Here is a 23,084-nt window from a genome sequence, read left to right as displayed (position 1 = left end):
CATTCAGTTACCTGTTTTTAAACATTTAGAACAAAAAGCTAACTGCTTAACTCCACCTAATGAATTATATGCTATAGCTGTTTGGTAGTTACAGTTTAAACAATGCAAGTCAATTTGTAAATTATTCAGTTGTAACTTTTTTTCTTGTTTCATTTGATAGAAAAATCAGTGAGAAGAGATGCCGCATATGGTTTTACTTTTAGAAAAAAAAAAAAAAAAAAAAACCAAACCTGTGGGACAGGACTCTCAATCGCGGCACAAACCCCCAGTGCTGCAGCACATAAGCCTACCAAAAAGGACTGGCAGATTTGCTGCTCTGCTTTTGGGTGCACTGCAGGAGAACAAGCTTTTATGACATCCCAGTTCTTACAGCTGAGAACCCAAAGACCAGTGACACCATCAACTTTTGGACGATGTGCTGTGCTTGGCACTTTGGCAGGATTTTTTTTAAAAAAAAGACAGTGAAAAGACTTGTTACTATGACTTCTGCTGCCAAGTACATTACCTCTGAAGATTCACTCTGATGGGGAGTTCACAAAATGAAATGTTGAATGGGAAAGATTTCCATTGTGGAAAGTCTCCTTCCAACTGAAGTCAAAATCACACACACCCACAGTGGTCCCGGATGCTCAGCTTAGCCGTCAGGGGGCCAGGGGTCTGAATCCATCCTCAACAAACCCACAGCAGCTCACCAGGATATTCCTGCAGCTGCCAGGTTCCTCTTCATCAGCTGCAAAAACACCAGTGCCCGCAGTCGGCATCACGTCAGCTGACACACCTCTGCCACAACACCTCCACCTCAAAAGCCACGGGGCTTTCCCCTCCCCTGCTCTGCACCAACCGGTGCCAGACGCTGCGGCCGTCGCGGCTTGTGGCGCTGTACTGGGTCTGGCTGAGCTGGAACTGGTTTTCCCCTACAGCAGCCCCATGGTGCTGTGGTTTATGCTGGGACCTGCAGGGTGTTGGCAGCACCCTGGTGTGGTGGCTGCTGCTGAGCAGCGCTTACACAGCACCAAGGCTCCTTCCGACATTTCCCCCAGTGGGACGGGGTGGGCAAGATCTCGGGAGGGGACACAGCCAGGACAGCTGACCCCAGCTGACCCAAGGGACATTCCAGACCATGTGACGCCTGCTCAGTATAAAGCTGGGAGAAAGGAGGAAGGCGGGTGGTGGTGTCACCCTTGGTCCTCTGAGGCAACCACTGCGCGTATGGGAGCCCCGCTCCTGAGAAGGCCCCACAGCACCTCTCCGTAGGAAGCAGAGAATAAATCTGGTTTCGTTTCTTTGCTCCCACGCACAGACCTTTGCTTCACTTTGCTTATATTAAAACTGCTTTTGTTTTACCACAAGGGTTGGTCTATCTTATTTTCTTTCCCCTCTTTGCCCTGTTGAGAAAACAAGGGGAAAGGGGGGAGAAGTGATAGAGCGACTTGGTGGGTACCTGGCCTTTAGCCAAGGTCAAACCACCACAGGCACCTATGATACCAAAACCCAGAAAACTATTGTGCTTGCAAGAAATCACCAGCCCCACACTCCTCTTTGCTAGCCCAGCTCACCTCAAATGCTCATCCGATTCCAAAGGCTCCCTGCGTGGCACCTGCACAACCACGGGAAACGCTTAATCGAGCTGCCACGTGATTCTCTGCTCCTAAACTCCGACCCGGCCCCCTCCTTCCGGGACCGCTCACCGGCGCGTGGCTTCGGCCCTCCAGGGCTACAGGCAGCACCTGCCAAAACCAAGCGAGAGACACGAGCTGAGACACCCCCACCCCCTGGAGCCGCGGCCTGCCCGCAGCCGTGACCGTCTCCTGCTCCTTTACGCCTTGGCCGCTCACCCGCCCCACCTCTGACCTTTACAGGTCGCCACGTTGAGGCTTGGGCACCGCCTGAGACACAAACAACAAGGGGTGTTTCTAACTTCACCAACAAGGGGTGCTGTTGGTAACTTTCTGTGAAAACAATACCCCTGAAAAATAACTGCAGCTTCAGCCCCCTCGTGTCACCTCGCACCCCAGTCACCTCCGGTGCCGATACGCTGCTTTGCTCGTTGCTTCGTGCCTTCAAAATGAAAAATCCCAAACCTGTAGCCACTCGTGTAACCGCCGGTCACAGGTCCCCTCCCACAGCACGCGCCGACCCACCTTCCCACAGCCCTCTGCTCGCCGCGCTCTCGCTCCTTGGTGCATATTGTCCTTCTGCACCTCAAAAGAACGTTTAAACAAGACACCTGGATGCTGAGTGACAGCTTAACAATTCCAGAGGTCTTGATTTCATTTAGGAACAGCATCTAGACTCCCAAGTACAGCCTGCCATGAAAAAAACCCACAAAATACAAACCAGCATTAAGCCCTACATATAAAAGCCTTAACATCTGTTTGGCTACCACTCGAGCAGCCCCTCACAGCGAACTCTGGTCACCCCCTTGACATTCTTGCCTGAGGGTACTGGCTCTGAGGGGGGCTGTACGGTCTGTAACTAAACAGTCCGGGCATATCAACATTAACTATAAACTCTTACTGTTATTCTTCCTCTGCCTGACATTGCTACGCCCCCAGGCAGAGCAGTTCCAACCCAGATACATGTGCAAACTGACACAGCAATAAGTAAGGTAAGAGCGCTCTGAAGAGCACAAAAAAATGAAATCAAAAGGGAGCTAAAGTGCTAGAAGTGTGCTGTGGAGTATGAGAAAGCACTTGGAAGACATTGTTACAGAGACCAGAGGGACTGGGAGGGGGCAGAGTAAGAAAAAACACAGCGAGGGCCTTGGAGCCTCGGGAGGGCATCTGGGCAAACTGGAGATGACTGAGAACAAGTGAATGGAGACACCCTCGGTGGCAGAGAGAAAGACAAAGGAGTGAGGAATGCTGAGGAGCAAAGAAAGGAGGCGCTGACAGAGAGGGGGAGAGCCAGAGGGAAGGGCCGGGGGAGAGCCAGAGTGCTACAAGGTGCTGTGGAGATCGAGGAAGGTCTTGCATGCATCGTGACTGTGAGGGGAGGGGTGCTGAGAGGGGCTGATGGATAAAAGGCGGCTTAGGGATGACAAGAAGGAAGTCGGGTGATCGTCTGAGCAGAGTGCAGATGGCCTGGGGTGACCAGGGACTGAACGCTGGGATCCCAGCTAGCACAGAGGAACAAATGCGCTCATTTGTGGCTCAAAGTTGGCCCCACCTAAACTGCTACAAGATGGAACTGGAGCACAAGAAGGGTCTTGGGAGGCACCGTGACTGGGAGAACTGTCCCAAGGGAGCCAGAGAGACAGAAAAAGGACTGGGGACGTGTAGAGAGTTTTGTGCAAGACTGGCTAGAGAAGAAGGGCCATAGCCGAACTAACTTGATAAGATTAGAAGAGATAACCTCAGGGACAGGGTGCCCTTGAGAACAAAGAAGCCTTGCAAGAATGTGCAGAACAGGATGTAGATAAGGAACTGAAGCTGATGTTTAACCACAGGAATGAAGAAGTGCATAGCAACCACCGATAAGACGTAAATAGCTAACTGGTCAATGATGAGCTATAATTTTGTAATATGTATGAGCTTATTAACCACTGTATTTAACCACGATGATAGCTGACAATAAACGAGACTTGCTGATGACCACCTGGTGTCTGCGTCTCCCTTCTCCGACAAATGGTGACCCCGACGTGATCCTGTCGCTGCAAAAGAAAACAGGGAAGCACGCGCCACGGTCGGTGAAGTAGTGTTGGGGCCCGATGCAACCGGGTCGGTGTCAAACGACGGAGGGAAGGCACCCTCAGGAGCTACAACGGTAGTCCTGGGCCATACGTGCTGCCGGAGCCAGAGAGTTGCAACAGCGCTGACGACATAATGGACAGGCAAGCAGCATATGATTTATTTATATCCCACTTAGAAAGGAGGGGGGTGAAGGAAATAGATTTAAAAAAGGAGCTTCCTGGGTTGTTAGCTTGGGGATATGCAAAAGGCTGTTTTTTGAACCCACATACAGTGCATGAAATTACAGAATGGCGCAAATTAGGAGATATATTATGGGAAGCAGTTTTGGAAGATGATAAGACAGCGAAAAAATTGGGAAAGATATGGAGAGTAGTTCATAATACGTTGCTGAAACAGGAATCAGAAAAAAGAGCAGCTAAGGAAGCGGTTGAGGCATATAAGAAAAATGCGCAGTATGGGTCAGATAACGAGCCTCGAGCACCTGGCATTTCGCAAGTAGTGATACCTCTCCCTGGGGGGTCTGAGAGCCGCCCAGACATGAGTAGCTTGCCGCCCTCCGCACTTACTCTTGAGGAGATCTCGAAAGGATCTACCTTAACAAAGCCCGCTAATGCCGACGGAAATATCTCGGGGAATAAGGCTCCCGTGACTCCATCAGAGCCAGAACCTGTCCCTGGGGCGCTTAGCGACCTGTGGGAGGAGATGGTAAAACAAAGGAGAGAAGCGTGGAGTGCCCTGGCAAAGCATGGGCTAGAAAATGGAGTGGAGGCGGAGGTAGAGGCAGCAAAAGATTGGGCATTTCCCGTGGTGTACACTCAGGAAGTGGATCAACAAGGACAGCCGGTGCAGTTAGGAACGTATGCGCCACTAGATTGGAAACTGTTAGCACAATTACGGCAGACAGTGAGTCAATTTGGATTTAAGAGTGAGCCCGTTAAGCAGATGTTAGATTATTTGTTTGATACACAACTGTTGCTTCCAAACGATTTGCGAAGTATTGTAAAGCTAATACTCACACAGCATCAGCAGTTACTATTTAATGCACACTGGCATGGACGTGTTAATGAGGCCCTAGCCGCTCAGAGGGGGCCAGGAGATCCACTGCATGGGGTTACGATGGAGGAATTGATGGGGGTAGGAAATTACCGGAGAACAGAAGCTCAAATGGTAATGGGCCCAGATAAGGTTCGGGAAGCGATGCGGTTAGTAAGGACTGCTATAGACCAAGTAAAGGATAGTTCAGGCATACCTATGTATATGGGAATTAAGCAAGGACGAGAGGAATCATTTGGGAACTTTATAGAAAAAGCTGCTGCAGCAATAGAGAAAGCAGGAGTGCCGGATTATATGTGTGGGGCGCTCCTTAAACAGTGTGCTTTGCAAAATAGCAATGAGACCACCAAAAAGGTATTAGCAACACTGGGTGCTAATTGGACCATAGAGGAAGCTCTAGAGACGATGGCTTTGCAACCAACGGGTTCGCAAGTCTTTTTGGTTAATGCCCTTAAAGAGCTAGGGCTAGTACTACAAAAACAGGCAGAATCGACACAATCCCAAGTGCTTGCAGCTCTTGCTCCTCTCCGTGCTTCCACTGTGGCTCCAGCAACGTCCAGTGATCGCCGACCGCCCTCTATGCGCTGCTATCGATGTGGAGGGGGAGGCCACATGAGGAGAAATTGTCGAGCAGCAGGAGTGTGGTGCCAAAACTGTCAAAGTAACACTCATAACACCACCGCTTGCCGACGGCGACCGCCGGGAAACTCCCAACGGAGCGCGAACGGCAGCCGCGCCCAGACACAAGTCGCTGCCGTGACATCAGCGCCACCTCCTGCCTTCAACCCGCCACAACAGGGAGCTTGGGGCTCGACTTGGCAGCAGCAGTAAAAGTTACCTTGATGACAACGCGACCCACGAAAATTCCTACTGGAGTATATGGCCCTATAAAAATTGAAGAACAAGCTTATGGAGGACTGTTATTAGGACGATCCTCAGTTTCTATCTTGGGACTGTTTGTGTTACCTGGCGTGATTGATGTGGATTATAAAGGAGAACTACAAATTATGGCCTATACTCTTTTTCCACCCTTAACGATTGAATCAGGGCAGCGTATTGCGCAGTTTATACCGCTCTCACAAATTAGCCGAGGAATACAACCGCTAGAACAGGCCCCTCGTGGTGACCGAGGTTTTGGGTCCTCTGGCTTAGCAATGCTCACAATGGACTTACATAGCAGACCCAAAAAGAAGATAAAGATAACTTATGCCGGACATACCATCGAACTTTGGGGCCTGCTAGATACAGGAGCAGACACCAGCATTATTTCTCCAGAAAGATGGCCAAAGGACTGGCCTGCTAAAGATACATCGGATACAGTCACGGGAGTAGGAGGATTTACCTTAGCTCGGAAGACACCCCCAGTGACAATAACAGTGGAAGAACAACAATTGGTCACGGTTTTGTCAATAGTGACTCTACCTCCCATGGTACATTGTTTAATTGGGAGAGATGTGTTGGCACAGCTTGGAATCGTTCTGTCAAATGAGCACCCTTTGGGGTAATCGCCATTGCTTGGACTTTCCCAATTCCACTTACATGGACTACCAACACTCCTGTAATGGTTAAGCAATGGCCTTTAAAAAGGGATAATCCAGAGTTTGTTGTTACTTGTGATAATAATTGTAATAGGACTGTTAATTTTTAGCTGTGCCTTTTCTTGTATAAAAGGGTTATTTATGAAGGTTGCAAACCAAGCCTGGCTTATGCAAAATAAAAACGGGGGAAATGTAGAGAGTTTTGTGCAAGACTGGCTAGAGAAGAAGGGCCACAGCCGAACTAACTTGATAAGATTAGAAGAGATAACCTCAGGGACAGGGTGCCCTTGAGAACAAAGAAGCCTTGCAAGAATGTGCAGAACAGGATGTAGATAAGGAACTGAAGCTGATGTTTAACCACAGGAATGAAGAAGTGCATAGCAACCACCGATAAGACGTAAATAGCTAACTGGCCAATGATGAGCTATAATTTTGTAATATGTATGAGCTTATTAACCATTGTATTTAACCACGATGATAGCTGACAATAAACGAGACTTGCTGATGACCACCTGGTGTCTGCGTCTCCCTCCTCCGACAGGGACGTGACAACTAAATCCAGATGGGATCTGAACTAAGTAAACGTGTCATCAGAGGGCCAGGGAATGAATAGAGGCATGGTTGGAGGGAAGAGAGGACAGAATGACTGGGCTGGGTCACAGATACGGACTTTCGAAATTTCCTGACGGAACAAGAGAGGTGTGAGCTCTGCTACAAAGAGCTCTAAGTCTGCTAAGGGCAACCTTGAAGGCATCGGTAGGTATCATGACACCATTTGCGGGGTCCTGATCAGGCCAAAGACACCAAAGAAGGCTCAGGGACACAAGGAGGGAGTCTGGAGGGGATCTGAACAGAGTACAAACATCCTCAGGAAGCCAGGGACCAAGCAGAGACACCCGAGATGGCAGAAAGGATGACAATAAGAGTGCTCTAAGATGCAAAGAAACCCAAGGACAGGTTTCTGAGGGAATGAGAGAGGATCAAAGTCTGCTACAGAGCTAAAACAGGGCTGTGGTACACAAAGGTCTCAGGAGGCATGGTGACTGGGAACACAGGGGTCATCATAGAAGAGATCAAAAGGGAGGCAAAGTGCTACCAAAATTCTGTGGAGCACAAGGAAGCTCTCCTAGATGGCACAGAGAAGAAAAAGAAAGCTAATTTTTAGGAACAGAGATCTTAGGAGCAGTGCGATTGTGACAAAATGAGTCCAAAGAGGGCTTACAGTGCTCAAAGTGTGCTGCAGGGAACATCTGCGACCTCGGGAGGCATCGTGACCGTAGCAGAGGGGTTCTGAGGAGAGCAGCCAAAGAAACGCTCGAGGACACCATCGAGTCAGCCAGAGGGGATATGAACAGACTACAGGTGTCCTCAGGGGCCCAGGGCCTGGACAGAGGTGTCCTAGCTGGCACAGAGGACACCATGAGTGTTCTGGAGATGAAAGGTGGCATCAGGAAAGGTTCTCTGGGAGCGAAAGAGTGCAAAGGGCACTACAGAGCCAAAAGAGGGCTGGGGGCATGAGGATGGCCCTGGGAGGCACCATCACAACAGGAGCAGGGTGATGAGAGTGACAGAGAGTCAGGAGGCAGCTCTGGAACACAATCCAAACTCAAGAAGGTGTCCCAGACACGTACAGATATCCTCAGGGGATGAACAGCTGCACGGAGACATCCGAGATGGCACTGAGTACGGAAAGAGTGCTCCGGGGCACAGAGAAAGCTTGAGAGCGAGAGTTCTGTGTGACTACGGGGGGTACAAAAGGGCTGCAGAGCTCAAAGGGTGCTGTGGGGCACGAGGATCGCCTGGGGAGGGGGCGTGAGGGAACGAGAGGGCTCTGGGAGGTGGGAGGAAGGCGGATATAGAGACAAACAATGGATGGCTGACACAGTGAGGTACCCAGGAGGGGATCTGGACAGGATACAGATGTCCTCAGAGGACTGGGGAGGCATCGGACATGGCGGAGGGAAAGGTAAGAGTGCTCTGAGCACAGCAAGAGCCTGGGGAAGAGCTGTCTCAGAACAGGCAAGATAACAAAGCCTGCTGCAGAGGTGAAGGATGGCTATGGAACACAAGGACGTTCACAGGGAGCATCGTGACAGAACTAGAGAGGTGCTGTGGGGCCCAGAGACCCTGATGGCAGCTCGAGGATACAAAGATACCTGGAGGGCATGTGAACAGAGTTTAGATGTCAAGAGGGAGACACTGACCCATGGGAGGCGAGCAAGATGGACGAGAGGGAGGACAGAGAAACAGGGAAATAGAGTCAGAGAGCAGGACTCAGAAGAAGAAAAAGAGGGACAGGGAGCAGGACATAGAGAGAGAAAGGGAACAGGACAGAAGGACTGAATAAGAGAGGGATACAGATCAGGACAAAAAGATGAAGAATGAAAAAAGAGTAATGGGCTGCAGGACAGAAATGGATGTAGAAAAAAGACAGGGAGCAGGACACAAGAACAGAGAAGAGCACAGATACAGGGAAGGAAAAGACAGAGGAAAAGAAAGGGTCAGGGAGGCAGACAGGGGGAAGGGAGGCAGGCAGACAGACAGCTGAAGAGAGAGACAACGACAGAGAGGGAGATTGGTGAGGATCTGGAGGGGTGGGGGATGCAGAGACAGGCAGGGAGAGACCAGGATACAGATAGGCAGGACACAGCCCGAATGGCCTGGGACTGACTGTGGCTCCCGATGTTGGCACTGCCCACAGAACTGCACGGTCCAGATGCTTCTTTCTCCATCTCTTTCTCTCTCTCGCCCTCCCTCTCCTGCAGCTCCAGTTGCTTGACTGTCCTCCACCTAGGAGAGCACAGCGGTCATTTACAGCTCCTGCAATACGAGGCTTCCCAGACACACACCCCCTCCCCGCGGCCATATGCACACACAGACCCTGCGGCGGGCGTTGGGGATCGGGGCTGCTGAGGACCCCTCCTCACTCAGAACTGCCTGGCTCGCATCTGTGGCTGGAGGCACCTTACATCCTTATTCCCTCGATTTCGTTTTACTGCTGCTTTACCTTTTTTTAGCCTCTTAAGCATCATCCAGAGCGGCTCCTACCTGACGCCAGTGAGTGCCCACCAGTCCCTGGTCACCCACGCTGCCAGGAGGACGAGGCCACATAGCGACAGCCCTCGCAAACCTGAGGCAAGTGCTGCCAGCAACAACCCCGGGAGGAGCAGCCGACCGAGCCCTCAGCACAGTCTCTGGAAGGGGAAGAGAACGAGCAGCCGTTTCCCCCAGGGTCCATCGCAGCACGCCCCGGTGGGTCTCACCGCTGGGGCAGGAGCCCCTGGAGCCACCGCCCTCCCCCCGGGGCTGCCAGCGCCCGTTAACGGGAGACAATGAGGGTGGCCGGCTGCTGTCGGGACAGGGCCGAGGCAGGGGGAGCGATCCAAGAAAACCATCACCTACTTTGCAATTTACTTACAGCAACTTACAAGGATTTCTGAATATTGCTCAATAATCCTGCTCACCCTGACTGTTCTGTGGAAGCTTACCAAGGGCTACTTCACCAAAACAAAGCATTTTTCTGTGGAAACTTACCAAGAATAAGTATGTTCGGCAAAAATAAGTGACAATTTGGTCAGAACCAGATGGGTTCTAACTAGTTTAGTCTTTTTAATGGATAGATAGCCACCTATGCATAGTAGAAAACAGTATATTGGTGCTTCTAAATAAGATAGAGATGGTAAACCAGCAGGAACCACTCTTGTTTTTCAAGGAATTAGCTAAGAGTATCTGCGCATGCTCCGAGGAAAAGTACAAGGTGAGGAGGACTGGGAGCCTTCCTCCAACAGACCTCCAGAGACACCCCCCAGGAGGCGATGGGCAGGGGCAGAGAGACAGAAACTGCTGATACCAGCCTCCAGAACTAACGCAGCCTCACCCTGCATGTGGATATCTGTGCTACATAAGCAGTTAATATCTGTATTGATGCGCAGAAAAAAGGCTCTACAACTTAATAGAGTTATACAGCAGGGATGTTTACTCTGGCACTGGGGTGCAAGGGAATTTCTCCAAAAAGCTTGCACACCCACCGCACATTTTACCAAAAACTTACAGAGTGCGGAGATCCATATCCACTGGGTTACAGAACACAAACGGACACGTGCGGGTTCTGGAGGCTGGTGTCAGCAGTTTCTGTCTCTCTGCCCCTGCCCATCGCCTCCTGGGGGGGCCCCGGGGGGCTTTGGGAGGAAGGCTCACAGTCCTCCTCACCTTGGTTTTGCTCCGGAGCATGCGCAGATTCTCTTGGCCAATTTCTTGAATAATAAGAGTGGTTTTCGGCTGTTTTATTCATTTTTTCTTATCTAAGAGAACCGACTCCTACCATCCGTACATGGGTATCTTTACTCATTACCAAGATTCCAACTAGATAGAGCCACCTGTTCCCCAAGGACAGAACCATGATGTTCTGCTGAACACTGCAGTTCGTGGTAGATTTTCGCAGTGAACTCCTGCTGAACACAGCAGTCCTTGGTAAAATTCCACAGAACGGTCTGGGCAAGCAGGATTCTTAGCAATATTCAAAAATACTATCAGTAATACTGCAACTTGCTATAAGTAAGTAAATAAGTTGATAAGCAGTTTGATATAAATAAATAAATCTCAAAACAAGTCACCATCTCTCTGTATCAATAGCCACACTCGGTAAGTTTTTGGTAAAACGTGCTGGTGGTGCGGAAGCTTTGTGGAGAGATCCCCTTGCAGCCCGGCCGCAGTAAACAACAGACGTACCCGCTGGCGGACTCCGAGCTGCGGAGGCTGCTTCCGCGACTCAGAAGGGAGGGTCGGGCCCGCCCGCTCCCGGCGCTCGGCAGAGGCAGGGCCGGGACGCCCCTCTCGCCCGCGGCCGCCGCCCCCGGGAGCGCCCCGGGGACGCCCCTTCTCCGCGGCCGCCGAGGAGCGAAGCGCGTCCGGCCCCAGCAGCGCCGCGGCCCGCGGGACCGCCCGGGAGCCCCGTACCGGGCGCCGGCAGCTCCCGGCGTGCCCCGCGGCTCACGTGACCGCCCCGTACCGGGCGCCGGCAGCTCCCGGCGTGCCCCGCGGCTCACGTGACCGCCCCGTACAGGGCGCCGGCAGCTCCCGGCGTGCCCCGCGGCTCACGTGACCGCCCCGTACCGGGCGCCGGCAGCTCCCGGCGTGCCCCGCGGCTCACGTGACCGCCCCGTACAGGGCGCCGGCAGCTCCCGGCGTGCACGCGGCTCACGTGACCGCGCAGAAGGCCGCCGCCGCCCCGCGCCGTTCCCCCGGCCCCGGCATCCTCGGCCGCCCGCGGCAGGACGCGCCGAGGCGGCAGCGGAGGGCGGGTGCTCTCCCACCGGGCCTCGCCCCGCGCCGCGAGGGCGCGCGGGTCCCACGTCACACACGACAATTTCTGAATTTTTTTATATTTTATTATTTCTGCCATGAAAAGTACAAAGAGTCGAGTGCGGGGGTGGGAGCCAGGAGCCCGTCCCCGCCGGGGGCCCCGCTCCGCCGCGGGGGGGGCTGTTCACGCTCAGGAGCTTTCTCCCCACGTTGGGTCCCCCCAGACACGTGGCGGGGGCCGAGGCAGGGCCCCCCCGGGGTGCAGCTCTTATTGCTACTGAACTGGGGGTCCCCTCGGCCCACCCGTCCTGCTGGGGCGGGGGCTGCCCGGGTCCCCGGGGTGGGGATCCCCAGGGTGGAGCCGCCCAGGGGGTCAGAGCTCGGGGGTGGAGGCGACCCCGGCTGCCTGGGTCCCTCGCCCGCCCCAGGGGCACGCGCACACATGGGCGGGGGGGGTGTGTAATAAATATTTACATTAACAATAAGTTAAAACTACGAGAAGCTGCAAACGAGCACGACACGACGCAACGCAAAAAGCAGGATCCGGGAGGGGTGGGGTGGGGTCCCAGGGGACCCAGGAGGGGCAGAGCGTCCCAGGGGTCCCAGGACTGGGTAAAGCCAGCGAAGAATCAAATAAATAGGAACCGAAACCACTGAAAAGTAAGAAATTATCCCGACGGAGAAAATAAATAATAATAGCAATAGTAACAATAACAACAACAACATCAACAATAATAATAATAATAATAATGATGATAATAATAATAATAATAAGGATGGGGCTGCTATGGGGGACTCACCCTGTTGGGAGGGTTGGGGGTTTCAGGGGCTTTTCTGCCCTTTTCTCTGGCCAGAACGCTCGAACTGGCCAAGCAAAAGCACCTACCCCAGCAAGCTGAGGAGGTTGGGGCAAAAGTACCCATTTCTGGGGTATTTGGAGAATAGTGGGGACAGGGTAGTGTGGACAAGACACACACACACCTCCCCCCGGTCTGGGGGTGCTGGAGGCTCAGGGGCAGCGGGACCCTCTGGCAAACTCAACCTGGTGGTGTTTTAGTGCCATCAGCCCCTCGCAAAACGTGCTGTGACCATGCTTGGGGATCGCAGCCTCTGGCCCTGCCTCCAAGCAACTGGGGGGGGGGGGGGGCACGTAACAGATTCCCACCCCTGCGACTTCCCTCCAGAGGGGCGGTTTGGGGGGACCTCAGGGGATTTCTTTTTTTAAAATTTTTTTTCTTCTTCTCTTACAAAAATAGATGGTTTTGTGTCTGTCGCTCCAGAGGAGTCACCGCTCGCCGTGTCGGTCTCTCTCCTCGCTACCGTTAGCGCTACCGTTATTGTTAATATTCATTATTGTTTGTTCTTTCTCCCAAAAAAATTTCCCCCTCCAAAAAAAAGAAACAAATGGAAAAAAGAGGAGAGAGAGAGCAGACACACCCCCCGGACTCCTGGACCGGAGGGGAGGGTGGCACGACCCCACTTGGCACCAGCCTGGGGACAAAATGAGCCGAATCAGGTGCTCTGGTGGGGGCCCCTCCCCGGGGCAGCGGCCGGAGCCGGGGCTCGAACCCGCGGACCCCGGGCGCCGCTCCGGGTGGTCCGGCCACCGCCAGAGGGCGCCGCCGCGAGGGGAAACTGCGCGGGGGGCGTGGTCTCCGAGCTGGGGGCGGGGTCTAGTGCGGCAGGGATGAGCCCCGGGGGCGGGGCTTGGGCGTGGGGGCGGGGCTCCCCTTCCCCTACGGTACGCCCGGGGTTGGGGGGGGGGGGGGGGGGGGGTGTCTGCCCCGGAGCACCCCGGGGGGCGGGACACCCCTAAGGGAGGGGGGGATCCCCCTTCTCCCTGTTTGGGGGTGCACAACCCCCCCCAGAGGGGGAAAAAAAAAGGGGGGCGGGGGGCGTGTGTTGGTCTAGCACCTGCAGACCAGGCGCTGCGGGGGGCCGGGAGCTCCGGGGGTACCTGGGCTGTCGGAGGTCGCCGCGGGTTCCAGGCACGGGGAAAGGGGCGGGGGGGCCCACTGCAAGGGTCTCTGCAGTGCCCAGGAGGGTCCCCCAATACCTCTGGGTGCTGGGGGCAGTCCCCGGGTCTTTGGGGCGCCCACGGCATTCCTGGGGACTTCAGAGGTGACCTTTCCTCCGCGTCCAGACTCCTTCACAATTCCCAGAGTTTTCAGGGTGTCTGGGGGGTTCCCAGCGTGTCCTCAGTGTCCTGGGGGCTCTCCAGACTTTCCAGGGTGGTGGGGCAGGCAGCTCTTCAGGGGTGCCCCCTCCATTTCCTTGCCCCCACAGTGTCCAAGAGCTTGGGGACACCTGGGGGAGTCCTCAGAGGGTCCATGGTGCCTAGGGGGGAGGCGGGGGTGTCCATGGTATCCAGGTTGTCCTTCAGGTGTCCCCATGGTGTCCTTGGTGCCATGGAGGGGGTCCCCAAGGTCTCCAGGTGTCCGGGGCAGTTCTCCATGGTCTCCAGGGTGGGGAGGACCCTACAGCATCCTTGGTGCCTGGGAGGGGTCTCCACAGTCTCCAGGGTATCCTTAGGGTGTCCCCACAGTGTCCTTGGCGTTCATGGAGGGGGTCCCCAAGGTCTCCAGGGGGGTTCTCCATGATCTCCAGGGTGTCCTTGCTCGTGGGGGTCCCCGTGGCCTGGTGATGCCAGGGGACCCAGTCCCAGGGGCCGGGAAGCCAGCGGGGTGGGGCTCAGGCCTTGTGCTGTTTGCTGGTCTTGAAGGAGACCTGGAGCACGCGGTCGCCCAGGCGGTAGCCGTTGAGGCTGGCGATGGCCATGGCCGCCTCCTCGTAGTTGGTCATGGTGACGAAGCCAAAGCCCTTGCACTTGTTGGTGGCGAAGTCACGGATGACCTTGACGTTGGTGACAGCACCAAAGGGCCCGAAGAGCTGCCAGAGGACGCTCTCGTCCGCCTCGGGTGCCAGGTTGTAGACGAAGATGCACCAGCCAGCGCCGGGGGCCCCCAGGCCCACCCCGGCCAGCCCTGGCACTGCCTCGATGGCCAACGGGGAGAACCTGGGCAGCAGCGACAGCGGGCTGGCCTGGGGTCAGGGCGTCCGGACGCCGGGTTACCCCCCCAGGACACATGGGTGCCCTCCTGCCAGGGCCCCCCGCCTGCATACGGAGCTGGGGGTGCAGAGCTGGACTAGGGGGGGACTGGGTGGTGGGGAGGGGCCGTTACCTCTTCACGCCGTAGGCCACGTTCAGCAAATTGTCGAGCCTGGAGAGGACAAGAGGCCGTCAGGAGGGGACACAAGGGTGGCGTCTCTGTGCCCTGGGGGTGTCCCACGCCCTGTAGTGGCCCCGTCCCCTGGGGAGCATTCGCGTGGCATTGGGGATGCTCCCACACTCATCTCCTGAGGGGCGCTCCCATTCCTGGGGGTGTCCCACCCCCCGGGGACCCCCGGGCACGCTGGGCTCACCGGAAGCGCTGGGGGGGGTGATGCAGAGCACCATAGCGGCGGGTGCTGGGGCAGAGGCTGAGCAGGGCCCCCCCTGACTTCTGGCCTGGGCTGTTGGCGAACTTGACAGTGATGGGCTCGGCGGCGCCCAGCGGTTTCTGCCCGTGCAGTCCCCGGACGGCCTCCTCTGCCTCCACGCGCTTGTCGAAGCGGATGAAGCCCACCCCCCGCGAGACACCTGCGCACAGGGCAGCCGGGGGACAGAGCCCTGAGACCCCGCTGCGCGGGAGCCAGGCATCCAGGGAGTCACAGGCACGGACCCACCCGTGGGACCCCAGCACCTGGGGGATCCCCCCCAAGCCCACCCATGGGACCCCCGTGTCCAAGGAACACCCTCCCTCCCTCCCAGGCACCCCACTGCCCACCCCTGGGACCCAGGCACCCAGGTGACATCCCCCCACCCTGCAGACCCTCCTGGGAACCCGGGCGTCTGGGCAGCCCCCTCCTGCCAGGGGACCCAGGCGTCCAGGCACACCTGTGACCTGGTCGATGAGGATGCGGGAGGTGATGATGCGGCCGTACTGGGAGAAGAGCTGCTCCATCTCCTTCTGCCCCATGGCCTTGGGGAGGCCGCTCACATAGAGGTTGGCATCACGGATGGAGGCTGAGCTGGGCCGAGCGTAGGACACCTGGGGGGGGGGGGGGTCAGCCCTGGGGACCTGGGTGTCCACAGAGCTGCCTCCCCCACCCATGGGCCCACCCAGGGACCCAGGCACCTGCCCCCACCAAAGGACCCCCACCCAGTGTCCACCCCGCTGAGGGACCCCCTGGTGCCCAACCACCCCCCAGGGACCCCCAGCTTCCACCCCAACCCCCGAGGAATCCCTGGTGCCCACCCCCCCGAGAGACCCCAGCATCTGCACCTTGATGGTCTTGGTCTGCAGCTTGAGGCCGTTGAGGGTACTGATGGCCTTGTCGGCGTCACCCGCCTCAACGTAGTTGACAAAGCCATAGCCCAGGCTCTGCCCTGGAGCACAGGGTCAGCACCGAGGGTGGCCCCAGCACGGGCCCAGTCACGCCATGCCCAGTCCCCATCCCCACCCCTGTCCCCAAGGCCCGTTTCCATCCCGTCTTCATCTCTGTCCCTGTGGGTCCCCACGTCCCTGGGGTCGTGCTTGCAGGACCCGACATCCCCAGAGAGGTTCCTGGAGTTGTCCCTGTCCCTGTGATCCCATCCACGTGCCCATCCCTGTCCCCGCAGGTCCCCACATCCAGTGTCCCCATGCACCATGTCCCCATGTCTTATCTGCCCATGTCCCGTGTCCCATCTCCCCGTCCCCGTGTCCCATCTGCCCGTGTCCTTTCTCCCCGCGTCCCGTCCCCCCTGTCCCATACCAGTGACCTTGTCGCGGACAAGCTTGCAGGACTCGATGTCCCCCAGGCTGCCAAAGAGGCTCCGCAGCTCCTCCTGGCTCATGCTCTGGGGCAGGTAGTTGACGATCAGGTTGGTTTTGCTGTCATCGGCCACGGGGGGGCCTGGGGGGGCCCCATTGGGCAGCGCCGCCGCCACCCCCGGCCCTGGCACCGCCACCACCGGCACGGCCACGGGGACGGGGCCGCAGCCTGACGGCCCCGGGGTGCTGGGAGCCTGGGCCTCCACTGTGCTCAGGATCTGCTGAGGGGACGGGGGGGTCACCAGGGTGTCCCCGTCACAGGGACAGCGGGGGGGACAGGGCGAGAGGCACGAGGAACCCCAGGTGGTGGGGACACAGAGTCATCGCCGAGGTGACACGGGGATGGAGCCACGGGGATGAGGACAGCGTGGGGGGGGACAAGGACAACTCGGGTGGGCACGTGGGGGCAGTGGGCCCCTCGGGACGCCCCTCCCCCAGCAGGGACGAGGGGACCGAGGTGTCCCGGCTCCCGCAGCCCCAAAGCCGAGGGGGGGGACACGACACACGGGACACTCCGGCTTCCGTCGCGCCCCTCCCCCCGGGGGATAATCCCCCATTGTGCGGAGGAGCCCCCGCCCCTCCCCCCCCCGCACAATAGCGGGGGACAATGGGCCTTTGTCCCCGGGAGACGGGACACCCGGGGCCGCCAGCCACGGCCGCGGCCCGGCCCGGGCCCGCCGGGAACTGACCAGGGGCTGAAACGGGGCGGGGGGGGCGCCGGGGTCCCTCGTGGGGGGACACTGCGCCTTTAAGGGGAACGAGGGGGACAGGGGGGCCCGGCCCGAGCGAGGGGGGGGACACCCAGTCTGTCCGTGTGTCCGTCTGTCCAGCCGCGGGGCAGCGACGAAATTAGCCGGCGAGAAAAGTGAAAGTGGAAAAGCCGAAAATCACCAAATCGGATTGAGAAAATGGGATTTACGGGCGACGCGGCCCCGGAGGCGCAGCCGGACCCGCAGCCGCCGCGGCGACACCCGCCTCCGCCCCGCGTGTCCCCTCCCCGCACACACGTGTCCCCGCGCCCACGCGCCGAAGCGGAGGAGGCGTGTGCGCGGGCACACGCGTGTGCACCTGTGTGCGGGCCCCACCACCCTGCGCACACGCGTGTGCGTGCGGCAGCGGCTCCGCAGGGCCCCGGTGCCAAACGGAGAGGAAGGATTGCGGGGGGGGACACGGGGGACAGCTGTGTCGTGTCCCCCCCTTGCACACGCATGTCCCACGCGAGCACACGGGGCACACGCGTGTTCCCGCACAGCAGATGCCACTCGGCCAACACGCCCCGTGACACGCGTGTCCGTCGCACACCAATACATAGGGTGCACACGCGTGTGCGTGCAAGCGCCGGCGCCCCCGTCCCCACCCAAGTGTGTCACACGCCCGTAGGGGCATCGTGGGGGGGACGCAGAGATGATGGGGGGGGGGAATGGGGGGGGCTAGAGGATTGGTGAGGGAGGGGGGGAGCAGGGGGACGTGGGGGTGCGGGGACCCAGGGAGCAGGGGGATGGTAGATGCTGGGGAGCCGGGGGGGGGGGGGACATGCACGGGACGGGTCTTTTGGGAGATGGAGGACGCTGGGGGTGCCGGCCGCGCCCCCCCGACGACACCCCCAACCCCCGCGGCCCCTCCCCCCGCTCCTACCGTCACCATCGTCGCGGGGCCGTGGCCGCGGGGGCTGCTCGGGGGGGGCCCCCGCACGGCCCAGCGGGCTCGGGGGGCTGCGGGGGGCCCCGAGGTGGGGGGGCGCGGGGGGTCTCAGCCGCGGCGTCAGGCGCTGTGAGCGGTGGCCCCGTCGGTCCTTTAAACGTCCTTGGGCGGCCGCGGGGCGGGGCCCCCCCAAACCGCCACGGTGGGCGCGGCCCGGCCCCCCCTCCCCGCTCCTCGATGGCTCCGTCCGCCCCCCCGCCCGCAGGTGGGTCGGTCCGGCCCCCCCGACACCCCAAAATGGTCCTGCCCCCCACGGCCCGCTCCAGCCCCCCCGGCGAAGCCCATTGGCTGCCGAGCGGGCGGGGCCCCCCGACGCCCCCCAAGACCCCCCTATAGACACCGCCTATAGCCCCCCCCCCCGGCCCGCCCACGTGACCCGAGGAGGAGGAGAAGGGGGGGCGGGGGAAGAAGGAGGAGGGGGGGGCGGTCGGGGGGGAAGGAGGAGGAGGAGGATGAAGGAGGAGAAAGCGGGGGGGGGGCGGTGTGTGTGATGGAGGAGGAAGGGGGGGGGCGGTGTAAGGAAAACGGGGTGATGGAAGAGGATGAGGAAGGGCAGGAGGTGATGGAGGAGGGGGCGGCGCGGTGAGGACGCCGCTGCGGCACTGCCGGGCCCGGGGGGGCGCGGAGGGACCCGGCGCCCGGTGCGGGCGGAGCCGCCGCCGGTTCAGCACCGGGGACAGCGCCGGGGCGGGCCCGAGGGGGCCCCTCCCAGCGGGGGCGGGGCCGCGACCCCCGCGCGGGGGGGCACCGGGTGTGTGACCCCCCCACCCCCCCCGGCAGGGCCCTGGCCCCCCCCGCGGCTCCGCTGCCCCCCCCCAGCGCGCCAGGCCCCCCCCGCGGCTCCCGGGCAGAGAGCAGGAGGCAGCGAGTAAAAGCCTTCGCTTTAATGGAACTGGGGGGGCCCCGGGGGGGCCGGGGCTGCTCTCCCAAGACAAAACCAGGGTCCCCCCCGCCCCCCCCCCCGCCCCAACACCCAGCTGCCTCGGGGGATGGGGGGCAGGGGGACGGGACACACGACAACTGAGTCAGGAAATAAATTAATGGGGGGGGGGAGGCAGGGCACGGGGGAATGGGGAGATCCTGGGGGTGTCGGGAGCCCCCCGGTGTTGGGGGCCCCCAGGGCAGCCCCAGGGGGGGATGAGGGGCTTCACCAACTGCAGGGAGCTGAGGGTGCCCCGTGGGGGGGGTCAGGACCCCCCAGGAGGCACCTCCTCATCTCCACGGGCCACGACACCACCCCAGGGCAGGGGGGGTGACCCGGAGGCCCCCCGAGGGGGTCACCCTCTAAGTGCCTCGGGGCTCGGGGTGGCTCTTGAGCGCGTGGAACTTGAGGCCCTCGGGGCGCTCGAAGCGTCTCCCGCAGCGCTCGCAGGGGAAGGGGCGCAGCGCGGGGGGGGCCCCGTGGCGCCGCATGTGCCACGTCAGGGAGGCACGCTGGCGGCAGCGGTACCCGCAGAGCTCACACCTGGGGGACAAGGGGGGGTGAGGGGGGGCACCCGCAGAGCTCACACCTGGAAGGAGGGGGCAAGGGGGGGCTGAGGGGCACCCCCAGAGCTCACACCTGGGGGGAGAAGGGGGGGTAAGGGGGGGCACCCCCAGAGCTCACACTTGGGGGGAGCAGATTGGGAGAGCTCAGAGGGACTGGGGGGGGGGGGGGGTGTCCCCCATCATGCCACACCTCCCCCCCCATCACTCTATGCAGCAGCAGCTGCACCATATCCCTGCCCACACGTGGGGGGGCTCCCCGGTGCCCTCTCCAGAGCCCCCCCCACTCACTGCAGGGGGGGTCTCCCCGGTGTGCGTCCGCCTGTGCACCTCCAGGTGGTTCTTGCGCTTGAAGGATTTCCCGCAGGTCTCGCAAGTGAACTCCCGCACACCTGGGGGGGACGGACATGGGGGGACGTTAGGAGGACGTGAAAGGGACATGGGGGGGCCGCGGGGGGGCCGCGGGGTCTCACCGGAGTGGATGACCATGTGCCGGCGCAGGTGGTTGGCCAGGTAAAACCTCTTCCCGCAGCCAGGCTGGGGGCACTGCTGGGTCCGGCCCTTGCGGTGCACCAGGTTGACGTGGTTCTGGGGTGGGGGGGGTGGAAAGGTAAGGGGGGGCCCTGGGGAGCACCGGGGAGCTGGGGGGAGCGGTGTGGGGGGGAGGCTGCACCTGGAAGCTGCTGAGCGCGACGTAGACCTGCCCGCAGCCCGCGTAGGGGCAGGCGATCGGCTCCGGGAGCTCCTCGGGGTCTGGGGGGGGGGCACGGCCCCGCCTGCTCCGCCGCCGCCTGCGCGGGGGATGGGGAGAAAATCACAGCCCTGGATTAGACACCCCACAGGCCACAGTACGGGGGGGGGGGGGGGGGGGGGGGGGGGCCCAGCACTGGGGGACCTTGTCCAATATCCCGCGACAGGCCTGAGGATTCCTGAACCCCTTCACAAATCCAAACAGTTCCCACACACCCAAAGTACCCCCAAACCCCCCCACAGCACCAGGAAACTCTCCCAGCCCCCCCTCCCCCATCCCCAAGATCTCTGTAACCATTAAAATCTCACTCACCCCTAAAACAAACCTAATCCCTGCAGCCCCCCCAGACCCTTGTAACCCCCCCAAGGCTTCCCCAGCCCTGAGCCCCTTTTCATGTCCCCAGAAACAGGAGCCTTGTAGCGACCCCAAAAGCCTGTCCCAATATCTGACGCTTCCCCTGACCCCCTAGGGACACCCCAAACTCCCCTCCCCAGCCCTGACCCGACATCACCCCCCCAGCCCCCACCTCCCCAGAACTCAAGTGACCCCCAGCCCCCGCCCCCTGACCTCTCAGGCTCTTTGGGGATCTCGTAGATGATGGCCGACACGTCACCACCGTCAGCATCCTCAGCCAGGGGGGGCGGGGGGGGCTCCCGGGGGGCTCCGGAGGGGGCTGTGGGGGGGGCTCGGCGGCAGGGAGGGGCACCTCCTCCTGCTTCAGCCCCAGCACCTCGTCCTCCTCTGCCATCAGCGTGGCAAGTGAGGCACTGGTGCCCCCCAGCCCCCAATCCCCCCCCAGCCCCCTGATCTCCTCGATTCCTGACACCAACCCACCCCGGCCCCACCCTCACCATGATGCCCCCCCCCAACCCCTCCAGCACCCTAATCCCCCCAGACAAGGTCTCATCACCCCAATCCACCTCATCCCCCTGACCCCTGCCCCCCTCATACCTGTCTTAGGGAGGTGGGAGTCCAGGGGGGGTGGGGGAAGGCACCCCCCCCCTCCAGCAGAGCGCAGGGCACCTCGTCCCCCGCCACGTCCAGCTGCAGTCCCCCCAGCGCATCATAGCCAGGGCTAGCCAGGATAAGGAGGGGGGGCCCCTGCAGCAGGGTGGGGGGCCCCGCCTCGGTCAGCGTACCCCGGCCCGCACCCAGTCGCAGAGGCAGCGGCAGCGGCACACAGACCACAGCCTCCAGCGCTGCTCCCCGCCCCTCCACGGCACCCTCAGGGGGGCCTGGAGCTCCCGGGGGGGGCACTGCCACCCCCCCCGGCATCGATGGGGCCCCCCCTGGTGTCGCCTCCGAGCCCGAGCTGCAGCCCCCTGAGGAGGAGGAGGAGCTGCCAGGAGCCGCTGCTGTAGGAAAGGGAAAATCAAGGGGAGCCCCCAAAGGAACATGCCCCAAGTGCCAAAGAGGGTCCCTCCTGCCCCCCTAAAAAAATCACCTGAGTGCCAAAGGAGTCCCCTGGAGCCCCCACCCACAGCCCAGGCCCCCAAAAGATGCAGTCAGGTCACCCAGACCACCCCTGGGTCCTGTCCTGGAGCCCCACTGCCCAGAGGAGTGTCCCCAGCCCCTTCCCCGCGGGACCGCAGGCCCCACCACGCCCCCCCGTCACACACCGTCATCACTGTCCCCGTCGGAGTCGCTGAGGGGCCGCAGAGGCGAGTGCAGGTCCTGGAAGTAGCGGTGCCCTCGCTCGCACTGCCAGACGGCCGTGGTGTAGAGCCCCACCGAGGGGTCCAGCTCCGCCAGCCGCGGCTCGTAGGGGCAGCGCTGCCGGTGGTCCTCGTACCAGATCACCGCATGCCGCAGGCAGTTCACATTGCGCCGCCGCCCTGGGGGAGGGCTGCTGGCAGCCTGGCACCCCCCGCCCCATCCCCAGAGTCCCCCTGCTGCCCCAGCCCCCATCCTGGCCCCCCCCGCACCCCAGCCCCATTCCCCATCGCCCCCAGCCCCTTGCCTGCGCCCCTGGCAGCCCAAGACCTCCTACCTGAGGCCTGAGCCCTCCCAGTATGCCCCGGCCCGGGGGACCCGCTCACGCCCCAGCTCCCCCCCGCCCCCTCAGCACTCACTTTTCTTCCGTTTGGGCTTTTTAGGGATCTGCTCCCACGGCTTCCTGCGGAGAGAGGGGCAGTGACCTGGGGACAAATAGGGGCGCCCCTCCCCCCGGGGGGGTCGGCCCCCGAGAGCTGCAGGAGGGGAAGGGGCACCCGAGCTCCCGGTCCCCCCCGGCTCTCCAGCCCCGCTCACCCGCGCCGCCCGGCGCGCTGCCCCCGCTCCAGCCCCAGCAGGTAGGCCGCCAGCTTGGCATCGCTCCAGCCGCTGCGGCGGCGCAGGTCAACCCAGGGCCCGTGCGCCTCGCCCAGGTACACCCGCCGCACGTCGTACTTCTTCCGCGACTCCAGCCGCCGCCGCGCCCGGTCAGACTCCGTCAGCCGCGGCCGCCCCCGCGCCTTCCGGCCGCCGCCGCCGCCCGGCTCCGCCGCCGAGCCTCGCCCGGGGCCGCCCCCGGGGCCGGGGCTACCGCCGCCCCCCGGGGCCGGGCCCCGCTCGGCCGCGCTCATGCCGGGCCCGTCGCCGCGCGCCGCGGCGCGCCGCCGATGACGCCGCCGCCGCCACTTCCGCTTCCGGCCCCGTTCGCGCCGTTTTTTGCAAAGGAAGGCGCGGCGCGGCGCAGTGCGCGTGCGCGTAGCAGCCGGAGGGCGGG

The 23,084-nt window shown here is 60.7% G+C and overlaps 3 protein-coding genes across 5 annotated transcripts; all 3 read right to left on the bottom strand.

Annotated features, from left to right (window-relative positions):
• Positions 1–505: 505 nt before the first annotated feature.
• Positions 506–14,039, bottom strand: LOC141972095 (uncharacterized). Its single transcript, XM_074929860.1, has 5 exons — positions 13,892–14,039; positions 11,012–11,375; positions 8,955–9,073; positions 1,557–1,727; positions 506–730 (listed from the first exon to the last, which is right to left on the bottom strand). Exons 1-4 carry the CDS (start codon positions 14,037–14,039, stop codon positions 1,558–1,560), a joined length of 801 nt encoding a protein of 266 aa, XP_074785961.1. The 3' UTR covers positions 506–730; position 1,557.
• On the bottom strand, positions 13,363–18,342 carry ELAVL3 (ELAV like RNA binding protein 3). Of its 3 annotated transcripts, none has more exons than XM_074929885.1 (7): positions 18,076–18,342; positions 16,382–16,661; positions 15,910–16,013; positions 15,522–15,675; positions 15,008–15,224; positions 14,767–14,805; positions 13,363–14,621 (listed from the first exon to the last, which is right to left on the bottom strand). In XM_074929885.1, the coding sequence occupies exons 1-7, from the start codon at positions 18,082–18,084 to the stop codon at positions 14,276–14,278; spliced, it is 1,149 nt and encodes a 382-aa protein (XP_074785986.1). In that variant the 5' UTR covers positions 18,085–18,342; the 3' UTR covers positions 13,363–14,275. The 3 variants fall into 3 exon arrangements, with proteins under 3 accessions (XP_074785986.1, XP_074785987.1, XP_074785988.1); XM_074929886.1 differs by having other exon boundaries at positions 13,363–14,600; positions 18,076–18,341; XM_074929887.1 differs by having other exon boundaries at positions 13,363–14,600; positions 16,382–16,658; positions 18,076–18,340.
• Positions 18,343–19,016: 674 nt separating this feature from the next.
• ZNF653 (zinc finger protein 653) lies at positions 19,017–22,941 on the bottom strand. Its single transcript, XM_074929876.1, has 10 exons — positions 22,628–22,941; positions 22,450–22,493; positions 22,006–22,212; positions 21,329–21,729; positions 21,026–21,116; positions 20,945–20,990; positions 20,300–20,417; positions 20,100–20,214; positions 19,926–20,018; positions 19,017–19,613 (listed from the first exon to the last, which is right to left on the bottom strand). Exons 1-10 carry the CDS (start codon positions 22,939–22,941, stop codon positions 19,426–19,428), a joined length of 1,617 nt encoding a protein of 538 aa, XP_074785977.1. The 3' UTR covers positions 19,017–19,425.
• Positions 22,942–23,084: the final 143 nt, after the last annotated feature.

This window comes from Athene noctua, chromosome 31 (assembly GCF_965140245.1).
Source record: "Athene noctua chromosome 31, bAthNoc1.hap1.1, whole genome shotgun sequence".
Taxonomy (NCBI): domain Eukaryota; kingdom Metazoa; phylum Chordata; class Aves; order Strigiformes; family Strigidae; genus Athene; species Athene noctua.
Note: the sequence above shows the minus strand (reverse complement) of the source record. Positions and strands in the feature narration are given on the sequence as shown.